The sequence below is a fragment of the Prenolepis imparis genome, unplaced genomic scaffold (assembly GCF_030444845.1).
Source record: "Prenolepis imparis isolate NDT839.2.m4 unplaced genomic scaffold, iyPreImpa1.0 SCAF_11, whole genome shotgun sequence".
NCBI classification, from domain to species: Eukaryota; Metazoa; Arthropoda; class Insecta; order Hymenoptera; family Formicidae; genus Prenolepis; species Prenolepis imparis.
Window position 1 is genome coordinate 6,290,090 of NW_028141169.1, and position 23,244 is coordinate 6,313,333.

Below are 23,244 nucleotides of genomic sequence, written 5' to 3' on the forward strand. Positions count from 1 at the left end.
TTTTTTTCGACATTACAGTGGTCTTCCTCATCTAGCTGTATCAAGCAGTACACCACCACCATCCACATCGCCTTTACCCGTAAAGATAAAAAGTGAACCGATAAGTCCACCCAGAGATCCGCATGGCAATAGCGGGTCCAATGGTGGCCCTAGCAACGCCAGCAATCTACATCATACGAGCTTGAACGTCGGTCCTTCGTCTAGTACCGGTGGCCCGCCGCCGCATCACTTGTCCCATCCAGGAGGCCCTCAGACACTGAACCTGGTATCGAGCAGACCGAGCAGTAATCCACCTCCGTCCCACTCGGGTAGCATAACGCCGACAAATCTACCGTCCCCGAGTAGTGGTACGGTTGGTGACATTAGAACGAACCATTCTAGCGGCGGCGGAAACGGAGGAAACAATTCCGACTACGAGAACGGACCTCTCATGAAACGCTCGAGAATCACGGAGGGTTGGGCGACTTAATGTCGATCGAATTGTTGCACTCATCAGTTGTTTGATACCTCCTCGTCGACGTACAACGGCATATATAGTGCTTGTGAGTTCCAATATAATTAAAAACAAACTCCTTTTAAAACGTCTTTGAGATACGTGTACTATCGCGATAACGATAACTGTGGGGGTGGTATGTTTCCCCGCTGTAGCTAGCGCGAAGTGAAAAAAATCTGTTTATATTTTGAAGCCGACACACACACAGAATATACATTTATTTGAAGGAAGGAAAAAAAAAAAGAAAATACGGTGCCATAATGTTGAAACTTTATATATATATTATATATATGATAGATACATATATATATTTTCATGTATATAATATGAAGTGTTGTTTGTATATATGTCATAAAAAAATTCGTAATAACTTTCGCGATATGTCATTGTGTCTAACGATGCTTGTCGTGTGAAAATCTATGCGAAGGGAAACGGTATGTTTTAGAAAATAACACAGTACTCAATTGTAAAATTTCTGAAAGTGTAATTCTGAGAATTTAAAAGAGCTTGTGAAGAAATCTGCACATAGTGTAAGATTTATAAAGACCAGAAAATCTTTACCATTACAATTCGTTGTTGTTTTTTACGGTATAGTAGTCAAAATATATGCCATAATCCGTTAATATATTTCGCGCTGCAAAAATATTTATGTAATAATCATTTATTTTTGAGATTAATTAGTTTATCTTTGAGGAAGATATGCTTAACACAACCAAACTCTCTCTCTTATTTCTTATTCGGTTTCTAAAATTTATATTGATGAATAATTTTATTTCATACTTGAATTTTTATTTTCCCGGACTAATTGACCAGTTAATTTTACCGTTGATGTGAGCTTATTAATGGTCTATGGCTAACTTCCCAAACATGCGGAAATCGGCTGCTGTACTCAAATTATTCATGATATTCTATAGAACAAGATTCGAAATTAATATATATTGAGTTACGAGGTAATACGAGATAGATAGATAGGCATATTATATATAGTGTTGATTAATAAAAAAAAAGATATACACACAGCGCGCGTACAGATATATATACATATATATATACACACGTTATATACATTTTCCACAAGTATTTTGCACATTTGTATAAAGAAAAATTGTGGAGGAAGAAAGCTTGTAAGAACTTTGCAACCCTTGAAGCCTAAAATTGTATAAACAAGAGTTTATATGCCACAGATATATGTCATGTACTAAAAATGTGATTAAACAAAACTTATCGTAAGGAGGATTGAGTGATACTAATATTAATAACTTTAATCGTAAATTTTTAAATAAACCAAAATTACATTTATATAAATACTGTTTTATGTATATTTCATCAATTTTATGTAACTTGTAGTTTTTTAAATATACACAATTAAAGTTTTTCAGAAAATAATTAACAGTAAATAGAACGTGGAACGATTTGTTTAAGAACGAATATAAGAAATCTTTCGTCGCACACAAATCCGTTCTGTGATATACAAGAATTTATTGTAGGAGAAGAAATTGTTCTTTTCGATATCAGAAAAACCCGACAGCTTTTCGGCTAACACAATCGTATTAAATGTAAACTTAAAAGATATTTGGCAAAACAGGGTTGCAATTGTGTAATGACATAGAATTTACCTTCTTCCTAAAATCAGTGAAATGAAAATGTGTCAAGACGGTTTCAATGTATGTTTTACAATCTCAGGATGTATCCTGGTGAGAATCGCTCTCTCTCTCTCGAGAGTTGTATTTGATAAATTATTGTAATTAACATACTAATGGAATACGCAGGTATATGAATGAATAGTGCCTGGCACCATTTGTGGCCCTCCTGTTAGGATGCTTTCCCAAATCGTATATGCAGTACAATTTGTTAATAAAGTCTTGAAAATAATAAGCTCTACTTAAGCGCGATATATATATACATATATCTATATATATATGAGAAAACGATATATGATGTTGTAAGCTTTATAATGTGACTTTTTGACAAATAGCGTGGGAAGGCAACCTCTATATTGTAATCGAAGGTTGTACAGTGATATACATATAACCCTCGAAATATTCATTTTCTTTATTAACGCATATTAGAAATGTTTGATATGACTGTACGAACAATCGGTATGCGAAAAGCGTAATGCGTATAGTCACTAATTTTAATCACGAATTTTTAAAATGATCACAAAGTGCAATCTCTTAGCCAACACACTTTTTTATCAAATAAAAAAAAATATAAAGAAATTGTTATTTTTCATAACAAAGAAGTAAAATTTAATGTATTAAAGATATATATATATATACATATATATTAATGTCTCCACTAGTTATTAAACTTTTCCTATTGACACAAAATTTATTATATTTAATTGATATTTTAATTGTAATATATTCTATTCATATATTACAAAAAAGATATTCATATATACCTGATTCGCATTAAATGCTTGCAAATAAATTTGTATTTTGAAACTTGATACATTTAAATGATATGCATTTGATTCAGATTTTAAACGGGAACACAAAAACAATTAACATTTTATCCAAAAACTATTATGTTCTCTATATTGTGATATTTTCTTTCAACTTTGGATATAAAGATAAAAAAATTTCAGCTTTGTATCGGCATATCGTATTTAATATTAAAATTCCTCTGTATTTATATCTCACACAGAATATAATTCAAATTTAATCTTGACAGAACATTACACAAGAATCCAGAACTTGTTAATTCTTTCTCCGAAATGCCCTCTATTGTGATATTGAAACTGACATGATCTTTCTGCATAATAGTCCATCTAAGATCATTTGGGTATTCCGACGTCAGCACTTGTATAACAGTCGCAGTGTGATGTGAAAAGCATGAGCAGTACTTTGTATGCAAGGTTTATATATGTGCTATCTGATCTATTTTACCATAACATACAGTAATAAGATGATGCATAGCGAAACCCGTAAGAATAGACAATTTGTTAAATGTACGTTAAGTACATGTACGTACACTTCAATGTATATTTTTAATATGGAATACATGTAAGTTATATATATATATATCTGTGAGAAAAAAAATACGTTGATGTAATTAAAATTGTATTCGTCTTGATTGGCACAACTAATGATGAAAGATACATTGTTATCAACTTCGCAGAATAGAATAAAGATTAAAATTCCTGTGATTGTGTCTAAATATTTGGAAACTATTTTAAAATTATTTGGAACGTACAATGAAAGATACGTTAGTAATTCTAAAAGAATTTCACATCCCGGTGATCCTAAAAGCTGTATTCTCCTAAATAAGTTTCTCCTTTACTTAGTATATTTGGATAATTCAAAGCACTGTTCATTTATATAAAATATTATATAAAAAATGTTATATAAAATATGTTATATAAAATTGTGCTAATTTGTGTGATACGTATTATCTACGAAAGATTACGATTGTTTACGTTGTTTCTTCTAAATACTCTTTAGTTCACGTGCCGTGAATTACGATATCGTATAGTTGTGCCTCAAGATTTCGACGGATATTCAATACGTAAAAAAAAAAAAATGATAATTATTTGTAGTTAAAAACTCAGAGACTATTAAAATTGTTGGAATGCTGTGAACGAAATGGACCATTGTTTAGAGGAGTCATAACGCGTAAGATAAAGGAGATCTATGGATGATAAGACGTTTTATATCGCAACGTAAGCTAAGATTGTTTTGGAACAAGGCCATCATAGGCTTTAGGCAAATGTTCGCAAATAATCGAATTGCAATGCACGGCACAAGTACCAGAGATCACTGTAACAATGTAGCAAAATAAAATATAAAATGTATATGTACTAGCCACAACTGTTGTCACCACAAATATATATATACAATTAAGAGTTTAATACAGGTTTAAGTACTGGACATATCTGTAAAGCCAAGTAGCATCACATTTTTAAACGTCATAACAATATCGTCATTTTACTGTTACTATCTGTATTTGTGCATTTTGAAACTATACACGAAAAAAAAAAAAAAACGGTATAGCCTGTTTGATACGTACACAATCACACCAAAAGTTATAGGATCTTTCGCATATATATTTTTTAATGTATTGTTATCATATTGATTTTCTCTCGCTTAAGTTTTGAAATGCACTCTATAAACAGATAAAGTATGTATGACCGGGGAAAAAAAAAAAGAGGAGGGCGACATACTTTAAACATTATTATGTAGCATATACACACGTATTTGTATAATACAGTTTAAAAGAGAGAGGTTGTATTTAACAATTCCTCAAATTGCGTATCGTACTATTATTACGATTAATTTCAAGCCGCAGTTACACATTGTACAATGTATAAATTTTAACCAAAACTGTATGTATATTTACACATACGTAAACACACAACATATACACACATACACAACAGATTTGCATCATGCGTACACCGAATGTATGCGCATATGTGGATATATATGTATAAAAACTATTATAATAATATGTAATAGAGAGTAATGACATACACGCAATATTATAGTCGTGCGTTATGTTAGCTGATAATTGCGAAGAATAAAGGAAAGTAATTCATATAGTGCCATCGTAACTGACTAATTAAGGGAAATACCGATTTTACGTTTTAAGTAGAGAGTATATCGTATTAGAGAAAATATTTGAGGAAAAGAAATACTTACAAAACGTTACAAGACAAAGACTCGGTTTATGTTTGTAATAATAATAATTAATGATGTTTGCCAAGTTTGTTACATAAGTACGAAGCCATTGAGAGATATTTTATGTGCTAAAAAAAAATCTTTTCAAGACATACTTTATCTCTTCTTATATGCACATTCAATGCCGGATACACAATAGTACTTGAGTGTTCGTTAAACACTCTCGTGAAAGAAAGCGGAATTAAAAAAAAAAAAAAATCTCGTTTGTACGTTATATACCCTTGGTGCTCGACATTTTACCTAGTTATTGTTATATACGTTTATTATTATCGAATCTGTATGACCATGCTACCATATCGCCTATTATTGTGGTCAGTATAATCATCATCGTCTCAAAGTTAGCGATAAATAATGATTATTTGATAACGCTCTGTGTACATCACACAAACATACATACAACATTGTAAAACACATACACATTGTGGTTATATTTCAGTGTATCAGCATAATGAATATGATTATTACGATGTTGCCCATAGAATATATACATTTTACTTGGTTTTTACATTTGGCAGTATTTTATTTTAGTATTATATTCCACATATATCCACCTGTGTAGCTTTTTCAACGCTCGACTTGTAACTTTTGTGTACGTATAGAGAGTACGAATTTTCATTTTGTATATTATTATCATTATTATTATTTATACTTTAACAAAGGGAGAAATCGTTGTAATTGTTGCTCGCATGCATTCGCTGTGGATTTATATTTCGCGATTATTTGTATCTCTTCGAGATATTGTGCGATATTTTTCTAATTTGACATATGTAACATTACATTTACACGCTTACTCGATTAGTTTTTTATCATAGAAATGTTGCTTGTTAATATATTAATGCTAAATATCATTCGAATAAGTTTTTCTTACAATTAGATAATTTTATAGCATTGTTAACATGTGTTTTCTTTAAAATTTCTCTTTTATCATACAACCTGTTGCTTATTAAATAACTTTATTATGCTTAAAAACCATAGCAGGGGCAACTATCTCTATAAATTAGTATAAATATTAGTAATCGAAATATATCTAATCTTATATTTATAGCGAAAATATATAAAAAATAATTATAAATCAATAGTCAATATTACTCTTGATGATGAGTAATAGTATAACATGTCATATCAGATATTTTTCCATCATGACATTTTAATTTATTAAAGGAACGTAATAATCCGATGATACACTTTACGATTGAAAAATAAATTTTCTATTTACTTTTTTTTTACTTTAATGTTCAATTATTATTAATTGATCGATGTAATTGCATATACTACTTAAATTTTTCATATTGTGCAATTTTTTCCTTAAGAGAAGGTGTGTGTAATAATATATTTTTAATATATATTTTTCTTGCGTAGAAGTTTGTATAAGTTACGACGATTCTACGAACGATAATTTGATTCAAATGAAAAGAAACAATGATAAGATAGAATTTTAAAATGCTTAATGCGATATAACCAATTTTTTTTATCGATAATTACATCTTAAGAAATATCTCGCTTGACACGCGATTGCAAATTTTTTACGAGTGACTTCGATGTCGTATGTATGTGATTACATGTTTTACGTTAAATATACTTCAGAGACGAAAAATTATAAGCTACACATATTTCGAAATTTTAATTTCATATCTGTAAAAAAATATGCGTTTACAATATGATAGGAAAAATTACAGAGAGATCATATTGATAATTTTTCGAATATTTGCAATCTATAAAGTATAGCTGCCATTGAATCAACATGCATTTTTATATTATATTCTATTATATATTCGTTGTCATCTAATCATACATCAAAGCTCGAAAAATGTTATTTCATGTTATAAAAAGATTATATATATACAATCTTGTGTGTACTTAAATCTGAACCGCAATATGTGTAATTATATTTTTATCTATTGAATATATCAGTGAGATCGCGTTGTTATATGCGCAGATGTATCGTCGCTCTAACGAGGAGAGACAGATCAAGCATAGAGATTTTTTCTTCTGTTTTTCTCATTACTCGATCTATGTTAATGACTTCCGCATAATGTGCATAATGTGTCTTTCAATCTTTGACTCATCCTTTCCTCTCTGAACAGTCAAAAGGACAATTAGATATGTGTTCTAAACTTTAGGGATCTCGACCACGTCTGTGCACACACAACACATACAAAAAACACACACACATACACACACTCTTTAAGATAAAAGTATGTTATTCAGTGTAGCACAACTGGTTTGCACTGAATACCAATCTTCATTGTGACGTCCACTAATGTAATTCGCAACGATTGTAAACACGTAAGATAGACGAAGGAGAGAGTAATTGATTTCTTCGATGAGGCTCAAAGGCAAACTGCGAATAGACATATCTTATTGATATTCTAAGAAATTATTGTCGATATTTAAATCACATATATAGAATGTATTTTAGAAAAGTTCGTGAGGGTTTTTTACACTTATGTATTAAGGGAAAATCCTTTATTCGAACTTTCTTACAAGTAATAATCTACTTATTTAGATAATCTCCGAATAACATAAAAAATGTTTCAAAGATTATTTAATTTAAAGATATTTTTTAATGGTGTATTAATTAGATTGTTTATATTATAGTTAATACTATAATTTACAAAAGGAGATTCACTAGTTTAACTTTACCACAGTTTGTCGATTTGAATTTTATTTGATATATAAACATCGTTCGATTTTTTTATGTGTTGGGGAGGAGGAGAGTCTCATTTTTGTAAAAATATTTTTCTAGTATATAAATCATATTAGATTAAGTTAAAAAAAATTTCCTAAGCAATTTATTCGCAGCGAGAAAATAAGAGGAAGAATTAATTATTTCATAATCTTCCATTTCCATAAATCAAGGAATATATAAGAGTGTACCATTTGATATCGTAAATTTTGTAGAAATAGCACATATATAGATGTAATTTCTTTTTTTTCCTAGCTTTTTGGAACGTTCTATCTTACGTGCATACGACCGTGTCTATCCTCTGTAGAAATGCCTTATTATCACGTGCCTCAATAATATTTAAACTGTTCACCTGCTTATACCTACTACTTGTTAGTTTATGTATAACGAATATATATATATGTGTAATATCAAGTTATTCTTTGTACTGCTCTTGTAAATATATTCTGGAGAATTAATGTCATCCTGTCGTCTATATCTGTATACTATATTTACACATTTTTTACGACCGCTTTCTCTTTTTCTTATTTACCAAATCGCCACAGAAATATTTCACCTTTCGTCTGTCAAATTACCCTGCAAAAAAAATTAAATTGAATAATAAATTTTTTTATATGTATATGTACATATTTTACATATTTAAAAAGAATATTTAATTTCTGATATTAGAGATTATTCATAAATTGTTAAGTATATTATTATATCATTCTTCCTTTTTATTTTTTACTCTTATTATTTACACGGAGTAAAACAATAAAATTGATAATTACAATCTACAATTAAAAGATATCTTTAATCAAGATTCAAATGTGTTATCTCCAAAAATGTTTAAACCTGATTTTAATCTCAAATCTTTAACGTATCTGATTTCGAAAATTAGAAATTTATTTTTATCGAACATGTTTCTGGTATTCTTTTTTAATTTTATTAATTCTTTTTTAATTCATTTCTTTTTACAGGATAGCTGCATTCTCAGTTTTTCTGCAAATTATCTTGTCTCCTCATCCTTATCGCATGTTTATTATACAAAATCCGATTTCATATTTTCCTCGCTTTTTCACGCTTCGTTTTCTCTTTTCTCTCTCTCTCTCTCTTCTCGCGTGTAATTATTTTCACATCCATCTCCGATTGTACACAAAAACCGTTCTAAATATATAGCATTATTAGTAATTGTGTAATCCCATCTCTTTCTATTCCAGCATAATCATCTCTGCACGAGCGTTATTAAAATTTACATATTGCACACGATGCTGAAACTGGAAGACGATTAATCTCGTAATTTTTTTTTTATCGACGCGAAAAAAAAATAAACGTGTATTATACGCTATGTAGTTAATTTTACATAAACATGAAACACAAGAAGTAAAATTTGAAAACAACGTATGCCATATAAGAAAAATAAGAATTAATGTGTTATTTTGCACTATTGCAAAGTTTTTCTTTTATTTAAAATTTAATTATTTTTTAAAATTTTTTCCCCTGACAATTGATAATTGTCATCTTGATTTATACATCAAGTATATGCATCATACATATAATATTTATATATATATATACATATATATATAAATAATATATCTTATTTTATATATCATAAGTTGACATATGTGTCATTTAAATTGAACATGATTTCATTACGTGTGATCACGTGATTGCAAGTACTGAAGATGGCTATACTATCGTCGTTCTGTACAAAGTGCATAACCTAATATTTGTGTTTTGTCAAATAATGTAATATAAGTATATATGTGTTTTAATCGTAAATAAATTTATGTACGATATCACGATTTTTTTTGTAATAATATAAACGAATAGCGGAAATAAATCTCAACGAAAAATGCCGCAAAAAATTTCAATGGTAATTTAGACCCATCATTATTTTCAACCATCTACTATTTTAATTAAAGAGATATGTTTATTATGTTGAAGTAAATTGACAGCAATAATGGCAAGATTACACATGAATATTAAATTTATTTCAGAATTCCAAACGCAACAGCAGCAACGGTAAAAAGAGTGTGCCGCAAACATGTGTTCCTCCTAAAGCAGTAGATGTGAATAACGCAAGTGGTTTGAACCCAGAGGTGGAGGATAAGTTTGAATTGGAATTATGTTGGTGTGTACAACAGTTAGAAGCGTGTTTAACTAGCGGCAAACTGCAGGGGAGGCAGGAGCAGGATCTCAAGAAACATTTACATTTATTAAAGAGTAACACTGCACCGTTAATAAAGAAGAGACAAACAATGAGAAATGCATTGGGAGACTATAGAGAGAAGATGGCAGAAGATGAACGGAAGCTTATTAGAACTGTGTCAACTGTCAAGTTTGCAAGTTCTGCTTCGATAAATAAAAAATCAATGTTTATCAGGAAAGTGAGTCAACATGATGCACAAGAATTCAAAGAACAGACAAATGATCATGGAACGCAAGATGGATTAGTTACAAGGCAGACTATCATTGACAGTAATAAGACTCAAACTCCATTTCAATTTAATTTTCAGACATGTCAATAAAATCAACTTCTACACATTAATATAAATGTATCATTCTACTTGTACAATGCTATCCTAATCTATGTTTTCTTTAAACACTATTCTTGTTTATTCTTTTTAATCAAAGAATTATTTTTAAAATGTGGAGTATACATTGTATTATAAAGCAATTTTAATTGAGTTAATATACAATTATTTTTATATACATATCGAGGAGAGAAGAAAATATGCTTTCGCTGTCAGAGTCATGAAGTTTAGTTGGCACATTATAAGAAAGAGATTTTGAATATATATATGTATAGAATAATTTTTGCTGGTAGTGGAAAACATTTCAGAAATTGTAGTAATTAAAAATTTTAATAATTATGTGAAGTATGTTGTAATTATTAAATAATAAATAGACATTTAAAATGTTATTTTTAAGCCACATGAGGAAAGTAGGTCCTGTGGCGCAACGGATAACGCGTCTGACTACGGATCAGAAGATTCCAGGTTCGAATCCTGGCAGGATCGAACAGAATTTTTTTTTTATTTTCTCATTTAATTTAATCTAATTTAATTATTTTATCTCTCTCGATTTAATAAGCATATTTTCTGCTCTCGTGTGTATAAAAAGGATATATATATTCATGAATATCTAATAAAGAAATTTTATTTTTTAATATTTTTATTATTTCAATATATGTATAAAAAGATACAATTATTTTCAGCCATTATTTTTATTTGCTACTTTTCGCAATACATATATAGCTTCCTTTCCTTGATAATTATTTCTTCGAATTCTGTTGAATAAATCTTCATTGATAAGTGTGCGTAAGAAGTTTACTCTGTCGAATATTAGATTAAAGCGCGGTTCACCATGTCATTGAAAGCGTAGATTGATACGTCGCGTCATCGCCAGCCAATCGCTTCTCGGAAACGTTCTCTCCCATTCACGAGAGCAATTGTCGTTTATTACTAATATATGTATATGCGACCTTTCACATCTTTTTTTTACATATATATATATATATATATATCCTCCACGTCCCCTTCCTGAAAAAAAATGAATCACATCGTTATTAGTCTATAAAGAAGATATTTTACTCGTGTGTTTCCGATGACTCAGCCTAGATATTACGCAAGAGAGCAATAAAGGCTACTTTTTTAAGGGTGGGTCGACACTCTATAGTACACGTGTAACCCGCGGCCCGTCATAATTAGGGAAAATGGCTGGCGATTCGTCGAAACATGTTTTGACAATTGTAATTGATTGAGTCCCGATGTGCCACGAAGAATTACGTCACGGTAGGAAGCAATTTATTAAAGATCGTCTGGCCAAGTGTCGTCGCGATGCTAAAATACAACGGTGCACTCGAGTCTCGCGAATCATCGTATGCGCTCGTCTCTCATTGTACGCAACTTGTCCGAACGTGTTCCTCGCGCTATTTGCCACATTATCACTTGTCAGAAGATATATTACGTTCTCGAGCAGAAGCTGCTATCGTCCCTTTTTTTTTTTTTTTCTTTCTAATTATTGTCTTCTTTTGGTCTTCTGTGCAAGTGGTGTTGAGTGCTATTAAATAGTGTAAGCAATAATGTATAATTTATGTGTTATTCGCGCGGCCATCAGGCTCTCGCGTTTCGCCTGTCATTTTCTCGTCTCGCAAATTGTCATGCATGTGAAACAATATTTGTACTCGACGCGACGTAGTTGCAATTTCTCTGATATCGAGAAACGTGAATCATTCGTATTTAGATGCCAATAGATATATGATACTTTGTGTATGCGATGTAGACATGCAAGTAAATCTTTCTTAATATAAACGTTACACTAATGATTTGTTACTTTGTATAGGTGAAAATGCTACTTACCTGCCGCATTCTCTGACGTAACATCTGGATGTCTAGGTGGATATAAAATTTGAGAAGTTACCATTGCCATTACACCGAAAGAGAGAGAGAGAGAGAGATTGCATCATGTGTCTTCTGTAGTTTCTGCAATCATGGTTTAGACAAAGGGTCATTAAGGCGATAAAATGCCTGCCAGTCTAGTTAATAATGGGACAGCATTTTGCTAGTCTCAGAGAGTTCTTTAGAATGGACGGTGAAAGACAACCTGCTGAGATATACGCTAGCACGCTCAGCCAACCACTGCCCCTGGAAATGGTGAATCGAGATGTCACCGAGAGTCTGTCCGAAAACGAGACCAATGGCAATGTACCTGTAATGAACTCTAATATACTGCCGAACAGACTAGAATGTAAACTAGAAGGAAATTTGGACAACGATCGTTTAAACTTAGATGTAGACAACCATAATTCTAGATTCGAATCTTTGTATAGTCAACCTGTTGAAGCTCAGGATACAAAGCAAGTTTGTAATAATGGCAACGTTACTAATGAATCGTCGTTTAGACAGCAGCAGGAAGCGTGCTGCAGTAGTTCCAGTGGTAGCAACAGTAGTAGCAGTTCCGAAGAAAGTCCTGTAAATCCACCATTGAGAAGATCGTCTAAAACTTTATCGTTTGGAAAGAGAAAAAGTATGTATACTAAATCAATCTCTTTTTATATACAAACTCTAATTCTGTCGCTCCTGTTGACTGATTAATTATAATATGTTTGTTAGATAAGCAGCGCAACAAGGACCAAAGTCCAGTTTGCAATCACGTTTTATCATCGAAGAAGAAGCGTAGCAACTGGGTGCTGAAGTTTAATTGCGCCAAGAGCAAAAGCTCCAAAAACACGGACATTATTCCCGGTCAAGGGAGTAATAATTCAGATTGCGTATGTACAGGTTACAGGAGAACCGAGGAGCATCCTATGGGTGCGGGCACCGTGTTTAATAGTCGATCCGCTCCGCAAAGTCCCGTTCTCGGGCCTCTGCCACCTAGCCCCGTAATTGATTTATCGCGATTTAATCCCGAAGAATTTCCTATGGAAGTATGTTTTTGTTTCTTTTTTTTTATTTTTTTATTTTTTTTAAATAACTTAAGAGAACTTTTAACATACTTAAAGACTTAATTTAGATGAATTAATGTTCTTTATTCTTAAAGGATTGTGACGAACGCGCGCGAATACAACGCGCTCGAGAGATGGAGGAAGGTGTCGAACCCCCTCCTGGTTATAAGCCTAATTATCCTACGGGAATACAAGTTCATCCTAATGGAATAACAGTGGACAGTTTGGCGGCATTGTTTCAAGCACATGCCGGTATTCAAGCTGCCGCCCTCACAGCCTTATCGCAGATCGACTTTACATTAATTCCGAATATCGAAAGACCCTCATACGCTCATACGCAGGTAATGATCTTTTTATTGCGATTGATTGTGAAGTTTAATTATGAATTTTCTTGTTCATATTCAAAGTGATCGATAAATGTTTATTATGTCAGGTCGACTATGTCCACTGCCTCGTACCAGATTTAAGGTCGATTACGGCCTGCTCTTTTTACTGGGGTAAAATGGACCGTTACGAAGCGGAACGCTTATTGGAGGGCAAGCAAGAGGGTACCTTTCTGTTACGAGACTCTGCGCAGGAGGAATTTTTGTTTTCCGTCAGCTTTCGCAAGTACGGACGTTCGTTACACGCGCGGATCGAGCAATGGAATCATAAGTTTAGCTTCGATTCGCACGACCCAGGAGTTTACGCTTCCGAAACAGTACGTATATATACGTGTATTTATATTCCTAGAGTTTTTTCTCATAAGTATTAATTGTGAAACAATTATGAATCGTCGCGCGCGATTACACATTATTTATATAAATTATATATAAAATTAAATTCTTTACAGGTATGCGGTTTAATCGAACATTATAAGGACCCCTCGTGTTGTATGTTTTTCGAACCTATGCTCACCATCCCACTGCACCGAAATTTCGCATTTCCGCTGCAGCATCTGTGTAGAGCGGTGATAACCACGCGGACAACGTACGATGGCATAAACAAGCTGCAATTGCCAAAAACTCTCAAGAGCTATCTAAAGGAGTATCACTATAAGCAGAGGGTGCGAGTCAGACGGTTAGACACGGAAAATGATCTACAGACAGACTGCAGATCCATATCATGCTTGCCGATATGAGTCTTCATGTATTAATATTGCGATAAAACTTTATCATACGTTGCATAATTACATTATTTCTTTATTGACATCTGCGCCGCCGTATCAAATGCGAGCGGTATGTATGCATGCACATGCAGCATTGTAATACCAGGAATACCAGGAATACCATGACTCCGACCCACAGTTACGTAGGACATTATTGCAATATTAGCAAAAAAAGCATTATATTCATCTTTAAGCGAATATACATTGAGCGAAGGGACAACGAATCAACAGCGAATGCGAATGTTCATTATTAAAATTCAGAAGACGTTATAATTGCGAACCTTCGTCAGCGTTAGAGTGACTTATGAAAATACAGTTCAGTGGAAATATTTGGTATAACGCAAAATGAAGCGGTAAATTCGCATTTGTTCTGTGTTCGCTCGGTATATATCCACTTTTAAACGATAATAGCTTCCGCAGAGGGAAAACAGCGTAGTTATAATTTAAAAAGAAGAAAAAGAAAAAAAAATAGTGGGACTTGTGCAAAATTTGTGCGCGCGACAGGTGCCTATGTTCCCTCGAAGAAGTAATCCCATATGTAAATATATGAAACTTGACAATGCTTCGTATACACACGCACAGCATATTACGGAAATCGTTTACCGTATTATGTAAACTTCAATATCTCATTGCTACCGTTCTTATTATTACTACTATTTTTATTTCTCTATTTTATTCCTGACTATGTTATCTTTTAATCGTTATATTTTGAATATGTACTCGAGTATGTACTTGAGTATGTGTATAATTTAATGTTATAATTAAACTTACGCGTACAGTTTGTACATTGATATAATTTTTATAGAACGATACCAAAACTTATGCCTTTGAAAGGCGCGGCAATTTAGTCTTTTAGAAATTTTATTATAAAAAAATTATGATGTCACATCAAGTTTTTAACCTTTATACGTAACTAAATGTAACTAAAGTTACAAAATCATTGCAAGATCTGGTTCGTATTACTCCTATTGTGCCTATTTATAATGTTAAATATTATTAGGTGAACGCTGTCTGTGTTCATGTTCATTGGCAGATAAAAAAAAAAAGTCTACAATTTGTGTAAATTCTTTAAATTTTGAAACGTGGAGAAGATATCAGATGCAATGAATTGAACTTGGAGTAACAATGCAAATCATTAAAATGATAAATTTGCAAAGTATATAATATTATAGTATGAAATTGTTAAAAGTATTGTTTAATGGTTACTCGTATAATGAACTTCATATTAATAAAAAATTTAATATTTATAATGTGTACACATTTTTGCACATTTACTGATGTTTCAGTTTTCTAATTAACGATTATATTTCTTTATTGCATTCATATTTAGATTATGAAATAAAATTCGTTTGAATTATTTGGAGAGTATATTTTTTGAATAGGCAAATAACGTACTTTACACAAACAGTAATGTGTACCTTTAGATATCTTTATCAAAAAACATATTTAAGTTATTAAATTATATTTTGCGAAGAAGGTTGAATAGTGCATTTCATGAGCAGTGATGTATCTTTTAATATCCTTAGAAATTAATTTTTAAGTTATTAGAAGAATATATTTTACAAAGAGGTCAATGGAATTTTACAGTAATGTTTTACAGTAAACAATTTATGTGATAAATTCTTACATTAAAAATGACATGAATATTTATATTTACCAGTATATAATTTGTAATATTCTAATTATAACCTCGTGTTAGATTTAACACCATAGTTAATTATTTTGAAGCTTGTATTTTTAGTACATACAGTTTTTCACAATCACAGACTTGTTTTAAAAATATGTGGAATGTTGAGACAATATATTTTTTTATACAGATGTTGCAGAAAGATATAATTATAACAATCGATTAACTTTCTAGCACATATTGTGTGATTGGCAGCAGTACTTTGTAGTTGAAGACGAAGAAGAGAGAGAACAAAGTTAGAAAAAAAATATCTATTATATGATGGTTAAGAAAAATATTAAAACATTCTCTTGACATTAAGGTTATAAGAAAGTATTACATGCATTACTTTTTATACATTGATTTTATCACAGTTGCAAAATTCAGCGTTGTATTTATACATTTTTTCATATCGTAATATATGAAATGACTTGTTTCATAATGATAGCATCATAAATGAAAATGTAATAGGTACAACAATTGTAAAGGATACTGACAAAATTCCTCTCCCATTCTTCCACCATGTATAATTCGGTGACAAGCATATACCGAAAATACCAATACTTTAGAAAAGATTGTAGACTTCGTATAGGATTAACCATTATGATTAACAAGTAATGAATCCCTTATTACTTGATCCTTATCAAAAATCAACTTTGGCATAGGTAAGACTTTAGACTTTAGACTGGCGAGTGTTTTCTTACTATCCTAAAGCAAATTTAAAGGCTTGTTTCCATCAATTTAGGAGTTTACGAATGTAAAAAAAAGGAATGAAACTATATATATATACAATAAATCAGAATATATATTATAGAAATACGTATAAATACGTAAACGAAATCTACGCAAGATTTTGAGTTATATACTTGTCAAATTCTTTCAGTGCTCTCTGCATCTCTTTATATTTCGCAAGATCGCAAGCTTCATTCAACGAAAGCCACTCGAATGCCTGATGTTCATTCGACAACCTCACAGACTTGTCCGGATTGATGAGCTCGGCCAACCAATAGATGACAATCTTCGGCATCCCGTTTACTTGATATGTCATCTCGTGCCTAGCGTCCTCGAAGATCCTGAGATCGCTGGACACGAAGCCAGCCTCTTCCTGGGTTTCGCGCAACGCCGTCTCCATGTCGGATTCAACTGGATCGACGTGACCTTGGGATGACATTAATCGACTGTGAAAATTCAATTAAGCGAGGGCGATTAATGGAGGGAGAGATAACCTTTTTAACGAGTCCATTTGACAGGTCGTCGAGTGAAGAAACGTATCGGGATGTACGGATATACGTGACACAGACCTTTAGGTGGTGTCCAGTGATGTTGCCCATATGATGTCTGCATCAAGAGAAACTGGATAGTATCTTGAAATCGCCGGAAAATGACGAGGCCGCAAGCACGTTGTTGCATGATGGACGATTTTCGATGGAGGATTTCTCTATTCTAAGTTTCTCCTCTATACTTAAATCAGCTGTTCAGTCATACTCAAATCAGCTGTTTCCCTCTTTAAAGCTCCTTGCACAATGCTAAGCGATAGCGATAGGAATAGCGATAACGATAGAAAAATATCTATTCTCTGTTCTTATTGGTGGAATAAAAAATATTTACCAATAGGAACAGAGGTTAGATATTATTCTATCGCTATCGCTTAGCATTGTGCAAGGGGCTTTAGGATTCCGTTTCGCATGTCCTGTTTGCTTTCACATTTGAGAGTCACAAGAATTTTAGAATGAAGAGGAGCAAGTTTTTAATACTCAAACTTAATGATTTGCCAACTTCTAATCATCCGACAATAGATGATGTGCGATGACAATAATTGTGCAGTAAACAGGTATCGTTGATTTTTACAAATTAAATTTCTCTTTTCTTAAATATATAATATATAAACTGCTTTTCCTATATTTCGCTTTGTAAATTTTTTAAATATTTTTACAGATGACGCGATTAAATATTCAGTGGATTTAATGTAACATCACACTTATTGAGCGACTATTGATGACTGATGTAATTTTTGGATTTTTGATAAATGTGAGAGTAAATCATCAGCTGAGCAATTCTTTTAAATGCACCTATTGATTCGGCAAATCTTTTATAACGAATCTAAAAAAATGGAGCAAAAAGGTAAATTCCAAATATGTACATAAAATTCATTCACAACTACTAAGCAAGTGTAATCCAATCGAGAATTTATGTAAGCTGAGAGACATCGATTATTGTTAATCTAATTACAAATTTTTATCTTATATTGTAGTATAGTAAAAAAATTTTTTTAAAAACTGATCGCTCTCGAATATACTATTCGATAGAAATATGCACCTATTTTTTTATAAGTTAAATAAAAAAAAACTTAGTTTGAGAATTAAGATGATTGAAAAAAATTTACTTGTCCCAAAAATAAATTTAAAACACATACCATATATTCTCCTCGTCGATTTGTGTGATTTTGACGGGTGTTTCTTGAAATATTTGTGGTTCTTATACATTTTTTTTTTTTTTTTTTTCAAGCAATGGTCTCCAAGTGTGTGTTTAAGGGAATGCAGTTTTATTTTTTATAACATTGATACTGTATTAGCAATATTTATAAGTTATCCAACATAGATATTCATCTTCATCTCTCGTTTAAATTATCAGCCGCCCTTTGTACTTTCTTTTTTTTCTTTCAGCGAATTTATAAATTAAGTGAAAGTGAAACTTATGCATCTTGAAAAAATTTATCGACTAGATACTTGTCATATAACAAATTCGTCTAATTCTAAGAAACGTATTATCAGATGCGACGTCGACGGCTTTGCTTTTTCGAGCGAAATATTTTTCGTATTTATTATACATCGCAATTATATATGTACACACACTAATTGACAGTGTTAGAAGAAAAAAAAATAGTTTATCTCTAAGAATTGTGTATGCAGCATCAAATTGGATTGCAGATCTCGGTAAAAAAAAAAAAAAAAAAAAGAAAAGAGAAAAGAATAAATGATTGACAGCTCGCGTGTCGATGAACAACGCACGTGTGTTTTTGACAGGAATCTGAATTTCGGGAAACAATGCGTGTTACCATTTTATTATAAACGTTTCGCTACATTTTGGCTAGATACCGATCACCAGAAAACATTTAGCAAAGCTGTATGTACCTATCTACAGAGACTGACATGTGTATGTGTATGTATTGTGTATGTATTGTGTATGTATTATGTATGTATATTCGTGTATTATGTGCGTGCAGAGTAGATACATAGCTGTACGGGCAACCCACATACATATACACGCGAGAGAAATATGTATATTTCACGGCGCGTTTATTTTACGTACAAAAGAAAGAAAAAAAAAAGATGACAAGAAGTTCCTCTCTTCGATTTCAAATGTCGCCCGTGCAGCTCTGCGATTTCAATCGGTTTCTCGATAAATTCTTTCCTCACGTGTGTTAAAATCATGAATGTCCTTAGATTTATATCTCCTCCTTTTTCTCTTTCTCTCTTTCGTTAATTTATACATTTATTTCGTAAAGCAAGCGAGCGAAGGGTGGGTTTTTTGTATGTATAGATTACGGTATATAATTAATTCGTCTATATGCCGGAGGGAGAGGGGGAGGAATTTACCATTAATGCTATCTGAAGGGCCTTACGTTAACATTAATAATAATAATAATTACTATTATGGTGTGTATCTGTGTGTGTATATACTTCTATAGAGTCATTTTGTTACAATAACCGCTTCCGGATTACATATCTTTTTTTTCCTTTTTTACAAGATGGTGTAATGATGTTCAGTATTGTAGTATCTAACTCTGATTGCTGTAGGAACAAATGAAACTTTCGATCATTATATCCTCCAGTCTAATTTTCTATAACAGTGATTGGATCTCTTTCTCTCTTGGAGGGGTATAAATGTTTGCGTTCAACTTGACTCTCCCTGTGAATCTCGATATAATTACTATAATCGCTATTATTATATTATATTACATTATTTTGCTTATTGGTTGAAATGGAGTAATCCGACGACACGAAACTGGTATGATTATACACAAAGAAGGTAAGTCCCGATGCCTGAATGCTGCGTTTAATCATCGTAGCACTTAGAAATTCTTTATCAAGATGTTCGGTAACAGACAATTGGCGCCGATACTTAGTTGCTATCAGTCGTTTCACGATTTCGCAACACGATGTACCGCGATTGTACATAGTGTCGGTGCGCTGAAGTTAAAATCCGTATTTCTCGGTGTAGCAAGTATTAGAAATGTGAAAAATCATTGAGTTTATATAGTATGTAAATAAATTAGTCATTGCCTATTTTATAAGTATAACATACTTCATTAATCTTAGGCAAATATAAAAAGTTTGCGATACTCGAGTTCCGAAGTGTATGATCTTGGTGTGTGTGAGGTTTCTCTCTCTCTTTCACTCTCTCTCTCTCTCTTTCTCTATTAATTTAGTACCTTCATAATATATATTACATACACCAAGTCTCTCTAGTTCGCTTCTACGGTGTACAGTGTAATTCCTAATTTTACTTCATTCAACTGCAAATATCTTCGCGAATGAAAGGATTTTAAGTGTGTGTAATACAATATAGCCAATTACAATACTTAAATTTAATATTATCGTATTCTTCGTGTAGAAATAACATCTCGTTATTATTCTGATGTATAATTTAGGTTTATATAATTCCAACTCTTTGAAGAATGATGAAGTACTTGCGTGTATTATTCACATGAAAAATGCGAGTGATAATAACTCGATGATACTCCTAAATTATGTTAATAACTTCTCTGCTTCTCTACCTTCATATAGTATCGTGTATACTATATATATATTTGTCGTTTTCTATGATAGAAATAAAAATATTAATAATAATTATACGCTTTAATTATAATTGGCTAATGTCTATATAGTGCTGTGTGTATTTTCAAAAACTTATACTCTACAGATAAAAAAAAAGAAGTAAAGTATCATAAAAATGTTCGAAAAAAATAAGCATGTTGCACACACGTTGTGCAACACAAATTAAAATAGCTCAATTCGTACATATTCGTAATTGAATTATTTCGGTTAATGTGTATGATAAAATGAAGGTAGATTCTCATCGATATATAATGCTACGCGTATCCTTTTCTATCAGATTTTGTTTACAGGCAAAACTCGCGCGCTCGTAAAATCCTTTTATACATAAAAACGTAAGATCGGAGAAAAACAGGAAGTTATATGAAGAATTCTCTTGATGTTGTAGATGCACTGCTTCAATCTTTTATCTTTCCGCAAGAATGGAAATAGAACGCGTTATTTTATAGTACAAGGAACATTGTTCCCGTGAAAGACGTAAACCTATGTGAGAGATGCTTCATTAGGCACATTTGATGATCCAATTGGAATCTTTACGTTCCAACTCTACTTTAATCTTTCAGCATTTTCATGACAGCATAATGCGATTCCACATTTCAGAAACGTAGCAACTCGAATGCAGACAGCTTCAACATCAAGAATAAACACAAGACATAGGTATAATACTGTTTAAAAATGAAGTGACAGATTTATGATAGATGGATTGATCAAGAATCGAGAGGGCAGGTCAACCTGTAAGCATGACACTAATTATTTTCATTCGGATGCGTTTCCCTGTGTGTTATCGACAATGAAAATTCGAAACTAATAAACTAATAGATTATTGTGTCCAACGTAACAGCTTCTTCGTACATCAGGTCAGCAGGTCCGTCCATTTCTTTCATCTATTTTTTTTCGTTTTCGAAGCATATTACAAGGACCCGACCTAGTTCTTCATTTTGGCACTCGGGAGTATTTTTAAATACGTATTAGCCGTCACGGATCACAGTTTCGAACTTTTATCAACGAATCGTTAATAGCGATACCTCCAACGCAGACGAGGGCATCTTTTTTTCTCTCTCTCTCTCTCATTCTTCCTTTCCCTTTTTCTCTAATCTTATGACGATCTTATTATCGTCGACCTCGAAGGAAGGGGGGAAGGAGAGCAGAGGAGAATCGTTTAAACGAATATTTCTTGGGTATCGGATTCGGAGTCGGAGTCCCAGAAGAAGAAACAAGAGTAAAACTCCTCGTTGACCACCGCCACTTCGTGGCTACGTTCACGAGGTCGTTATGGATTGGCGCGATTGGCGGCTAGGGCGCCCGTAGCCGACAGTCACAGCTTGAGCTCGTTCGCGATCTTGCTGGCGATATTTTTGAAACCGATCGACGTGCCGGAGATACGCTTGAATCGCACCCCGTTCAGAGAAAGTCGTGGCAGTTTGCAGACCTCGATCTCCCACTGCACCTGGCTGTCAGTTGCCGCCTCCCCGTGCGCGCACAGCAAAAGGAATCGTTCGCGTTGCTCGTACTGGCATTTGTTGGCGTCCAACACCTGGAATGACAACACACAATATTAATAATAATAATAGTAACGCGTCTACTTTTATCTCATACAAAAACATGCATAAATAGCTCTTTTTCTCTTTCACTCTCACACAAAAATATCTTTCACTCCGCGTGAAAACCTGCTGGTTTTTTCATATGTTGTAGCTTATGACCTGCTAAACAAAAAGTGTAATAGGCTCAAAGCTAAATAATATACAGTTACTGATTTACAGTCAGTCAAAAAATTCAAATTTTGCGAGTTGTTTGATTGAAACTGTCCATTATTTAGCTCTGAAGCTATTACATCTTTTGTTCAGCAGGACATAAGCTACAACATATGAAAAAACCAGCTGATTTCCATTTTACATAAGATTAGTGCGGGGTACTTTGTACTTTTATAATATGAATGTGCTTTTCTCTCTTCTCGATACCTTTCGAATCTCAGACATAATTTCATTAGGGTCTCGACTACTGGTAGTCTTCATACTCCACGTGAAGCGTAGACTGCGCGGCTTAACTTGTTCATCGTTAGTGGTAGCTCCGCTGTAACAAAAATATATCTTAAACCTGTTCAAATTATATAATTAAAGGGCGATTTCAATGCAATTACAATTTTTTATAATTATAGGGACCGGGATAATTGAAATGTGTTTTTTGCTCAAGGTAATTTATACGATAAAATTCTCAACACTTTTACATTTCGTCAAATATTTTTCTCTCTATGTAATTTTAAATGACAAATGACAATTGTAAATTTGTCCGTATATTTCTTCTAGC

At 32.4% G+C, this 23,244-nt stretch overlaps 5 protein-coding genes, 1 long non-coding RNA gene and 1 other non-coding gene across 27 annotated transcripts in view; 5 read left to right on the forward strand and 2 right to left on the reverse strand.

Annotated features, from left to right (window-relative positions):
* The window catches only part of Mef2 (myocyte enhancer factor 2), a 75,749-nt gene extending 67,413 nt beyond the window's left edge, over positions 1–8,336 (forward strand). For all 7 annotated transcript variants that reach the window (XM_083049420.1, XM_083049422.1, XM_083049421.1 and 4 more), the window contains exon 8: positions 19–8,336. In XM_083049420.1, coding sequence (XP_082905546.1) covers positions 19–469 — 451 coding nt within the window. In that variant the 3' untranslated portion in view covers positions 470–8,336. The remainder of the gene's footprint in view (positions 1–18) is intronic.
* A 1,171-nt stretch (positions 8,337–9,507) lies between these two features.
* LOC145942506 (UPF0488 protein CG14286) lies at positions 9,508–10,660 on the forward strand. The gene is made up of 2 exons (XM_083049306.1): positions 9,508–9,719; positions 9,844–10,660. The coding sequence occupies exons 1-2, from the start codon at positions 9,699–9,701 to the stop codon at positions 10,372–10,374; spliced, it is 552 nt and encodes a 183-aa protein (XP_082905432.1). The 5' UTR covers positions 9,508–9,698; the 3' UTR covers positions 10,375–10,660.
* Positions 10,661–10,793: 133 nt separating this feature from the next.
* Trnar-acg (transfer RNA arginine (anticodon ACG)) lies at positions 10,794–10,866 on the forward strand. Its single transcript has one exon. It is a non-coding gene; the product is annotated as a tRNA-Arg (tRNA).
* A 633-nt stretch (positions 10,867–11,499) lies between these two features.
* On the forward strand, positions 11,500–15,689 carry Socs36e (Suppressor of cytokine signaling at 36E). 2 transcript variants are annotated; one of them, XM_083049413.1, is made up of 6 exons: positions 11,500–11,640; positions 12,191–12,874; positions 12,961–13,274; positions 13,388–13,633; positions 13,726–13,992; positions 14,125–15,689. In XM_083049413.1, exons 2-6 carry the CDS (start codon positions 12,394–12,396, stop codon positions 14,410–14,412), a joined length of 1,596 nt encoding a protein of 531 aa, XP_082905539.1. In that variant the 5' UTR covers positions 11,500–11,640; positions 12,191–12,393; the 3' UTR covers positions 14,413–15,689. The 2 variants fall into 2 exon arrangements, with proteins under 2 accessions (XP_082905539.1, XP_082905541.1); XM_083049415.1 differs by lacking the exon at positions 11,500–11,640 and adding an exon at positions 11,766–11,920.
* Positions 15,690–16,637: 948 nt separating this feature from the next.
* On the reverse strand, positions 16,638–17,645 carry Apf (purine phosphoribosyltransferase family protein Apf). 2 transcript variants are annotated; one of them, XM_083049434.1, is made up of 3 exons: positions 17,407–17,645; positions 16,972–17,263; positions 16,638–16,813 (listed from the first exon to the last, which is right to left on the reverse strand). In XM_083049434.1, the coding sequence occupies exons 1-3, from the start codon at positions 17,513–17,515 to the stop codon at positions 16,786–16,788; spliced, it is 429 nt and encodes a 142-aa protein (XP_082905560.1). In that variant the 5' UTR covers positions 17,516–17,645; the 3' UTR covers positions 16,638–16,785. The 2 variants fall into 2 exon arrangements, with proteins under 2 accessions (XP_082905560.1, XP_082905561.1); XM_083049435.1 differs by having other exon boundaries at positions 16,712–17,263; positions 17,407–17,643.
* Positions 17,646–17,655: 10 nt separating this feature from the next.
* LOC145942574 (uncharacterized) lies at positions 17,656–20,697 on the forward strand. Of its 2 annotated transcripts, none has more exons than XR_014426378.1 (3): positions 17,656–17,936; positions 18,041–18,226; positions 18,611–20,697. It is a non-coding gene; the product is annotated as an uncharacterized LOC145942574 (long non-coding RNA). The 2 variants fall into 2 exon arrangements; XR_014426379.1 differs by having other exon boundaries at positions 18,769–20,697.
* Positions 19,138–23,244, reverse strand: part of LOC145942554 (serine/threonine-protein kinase MARK2) — a 90,929-nt gene continuing 86,822 nt past the window's right edge. For 11 of the 12 annotated variants that reach the window (XM_083049391.1, XM_083049404.1, XM_083049403.1 and 8 more), the window contains 2 exons: positions 22,899–23,010; positions 19,138–22,474 (listed from right to left, as the gene is read on the reverse strand). In XM_083049391.1, the coding sequence (XP_082905517.1) occupies positions 22,256–22,474; positions 22,899–23,010 (331 nt within the window). In that variant the 3' untranslated portion in view covers positions 19,138–22,255. The remainder of the gene's footprint in view (positions 22,475–22,898; positions 23,011–23,244) is intronic. The other variant, XR_014426375.1, reaches the window with a different exon arrangement.

Excerpts from the sequence above, each read along its gene's own strand:
- LOC145942506 (XM_083049306.1), top strand. The coding sequence starts at position 9,699 with ATGCCGCAAAAAATTTCAATG. Across the intron at positions 9,720-9,843 it reads TGCCGCAAAAAATTTCAATG|AATTCCAAACGCAACAGCAG; the intron begins GTAATTTAGACC and ends AATTTATTTCAG.
- Socs36e (XM_083049413.1), top strand. The coding sequence starts at position 12,394 with ATGGGACAGCATTTTGCTAGTCTCAGAGAGTTCTTTAGAATGGACGGT. Across the intron at positions 13,634-13,725 it reads CCTCATACGCTCATACGCAG|GTCGACTATGTCCACTGCCT; the intron begins GTAATGATCTTT and ends TTATTATGTCAG. Across the intron at positions 13,993-14,124 it reads GAGTTTACGCTTCCGAAACA|GTATGCGGTTTAATCGAACA; the intron begins GTACGTATATAT and ends AATTCTTTACAG.
- Apf (XM_083049434.1), bottom strand. The coding sequence starts at position 17,515 with ATGCAACAACGTGCTTGCGGCCTCGTCATTTTCCGGCGATTTCAAGAT. Across the intron at positions 17,264-17,406 it reads TCACTGGACACCACCTAAAG|GTCACGTCGATCCAGTTGAA; the intron begins GTCTGTGTCACG and ends TGTCATCCCAAG. Across the intron at positions 16,814-16,971 it reads GCACTGAAAGAATTTGACAA|GATAGTAAGAAAACACTCGC; the intron begins GTATATAACTCA and ends AATTTGCTTTAG.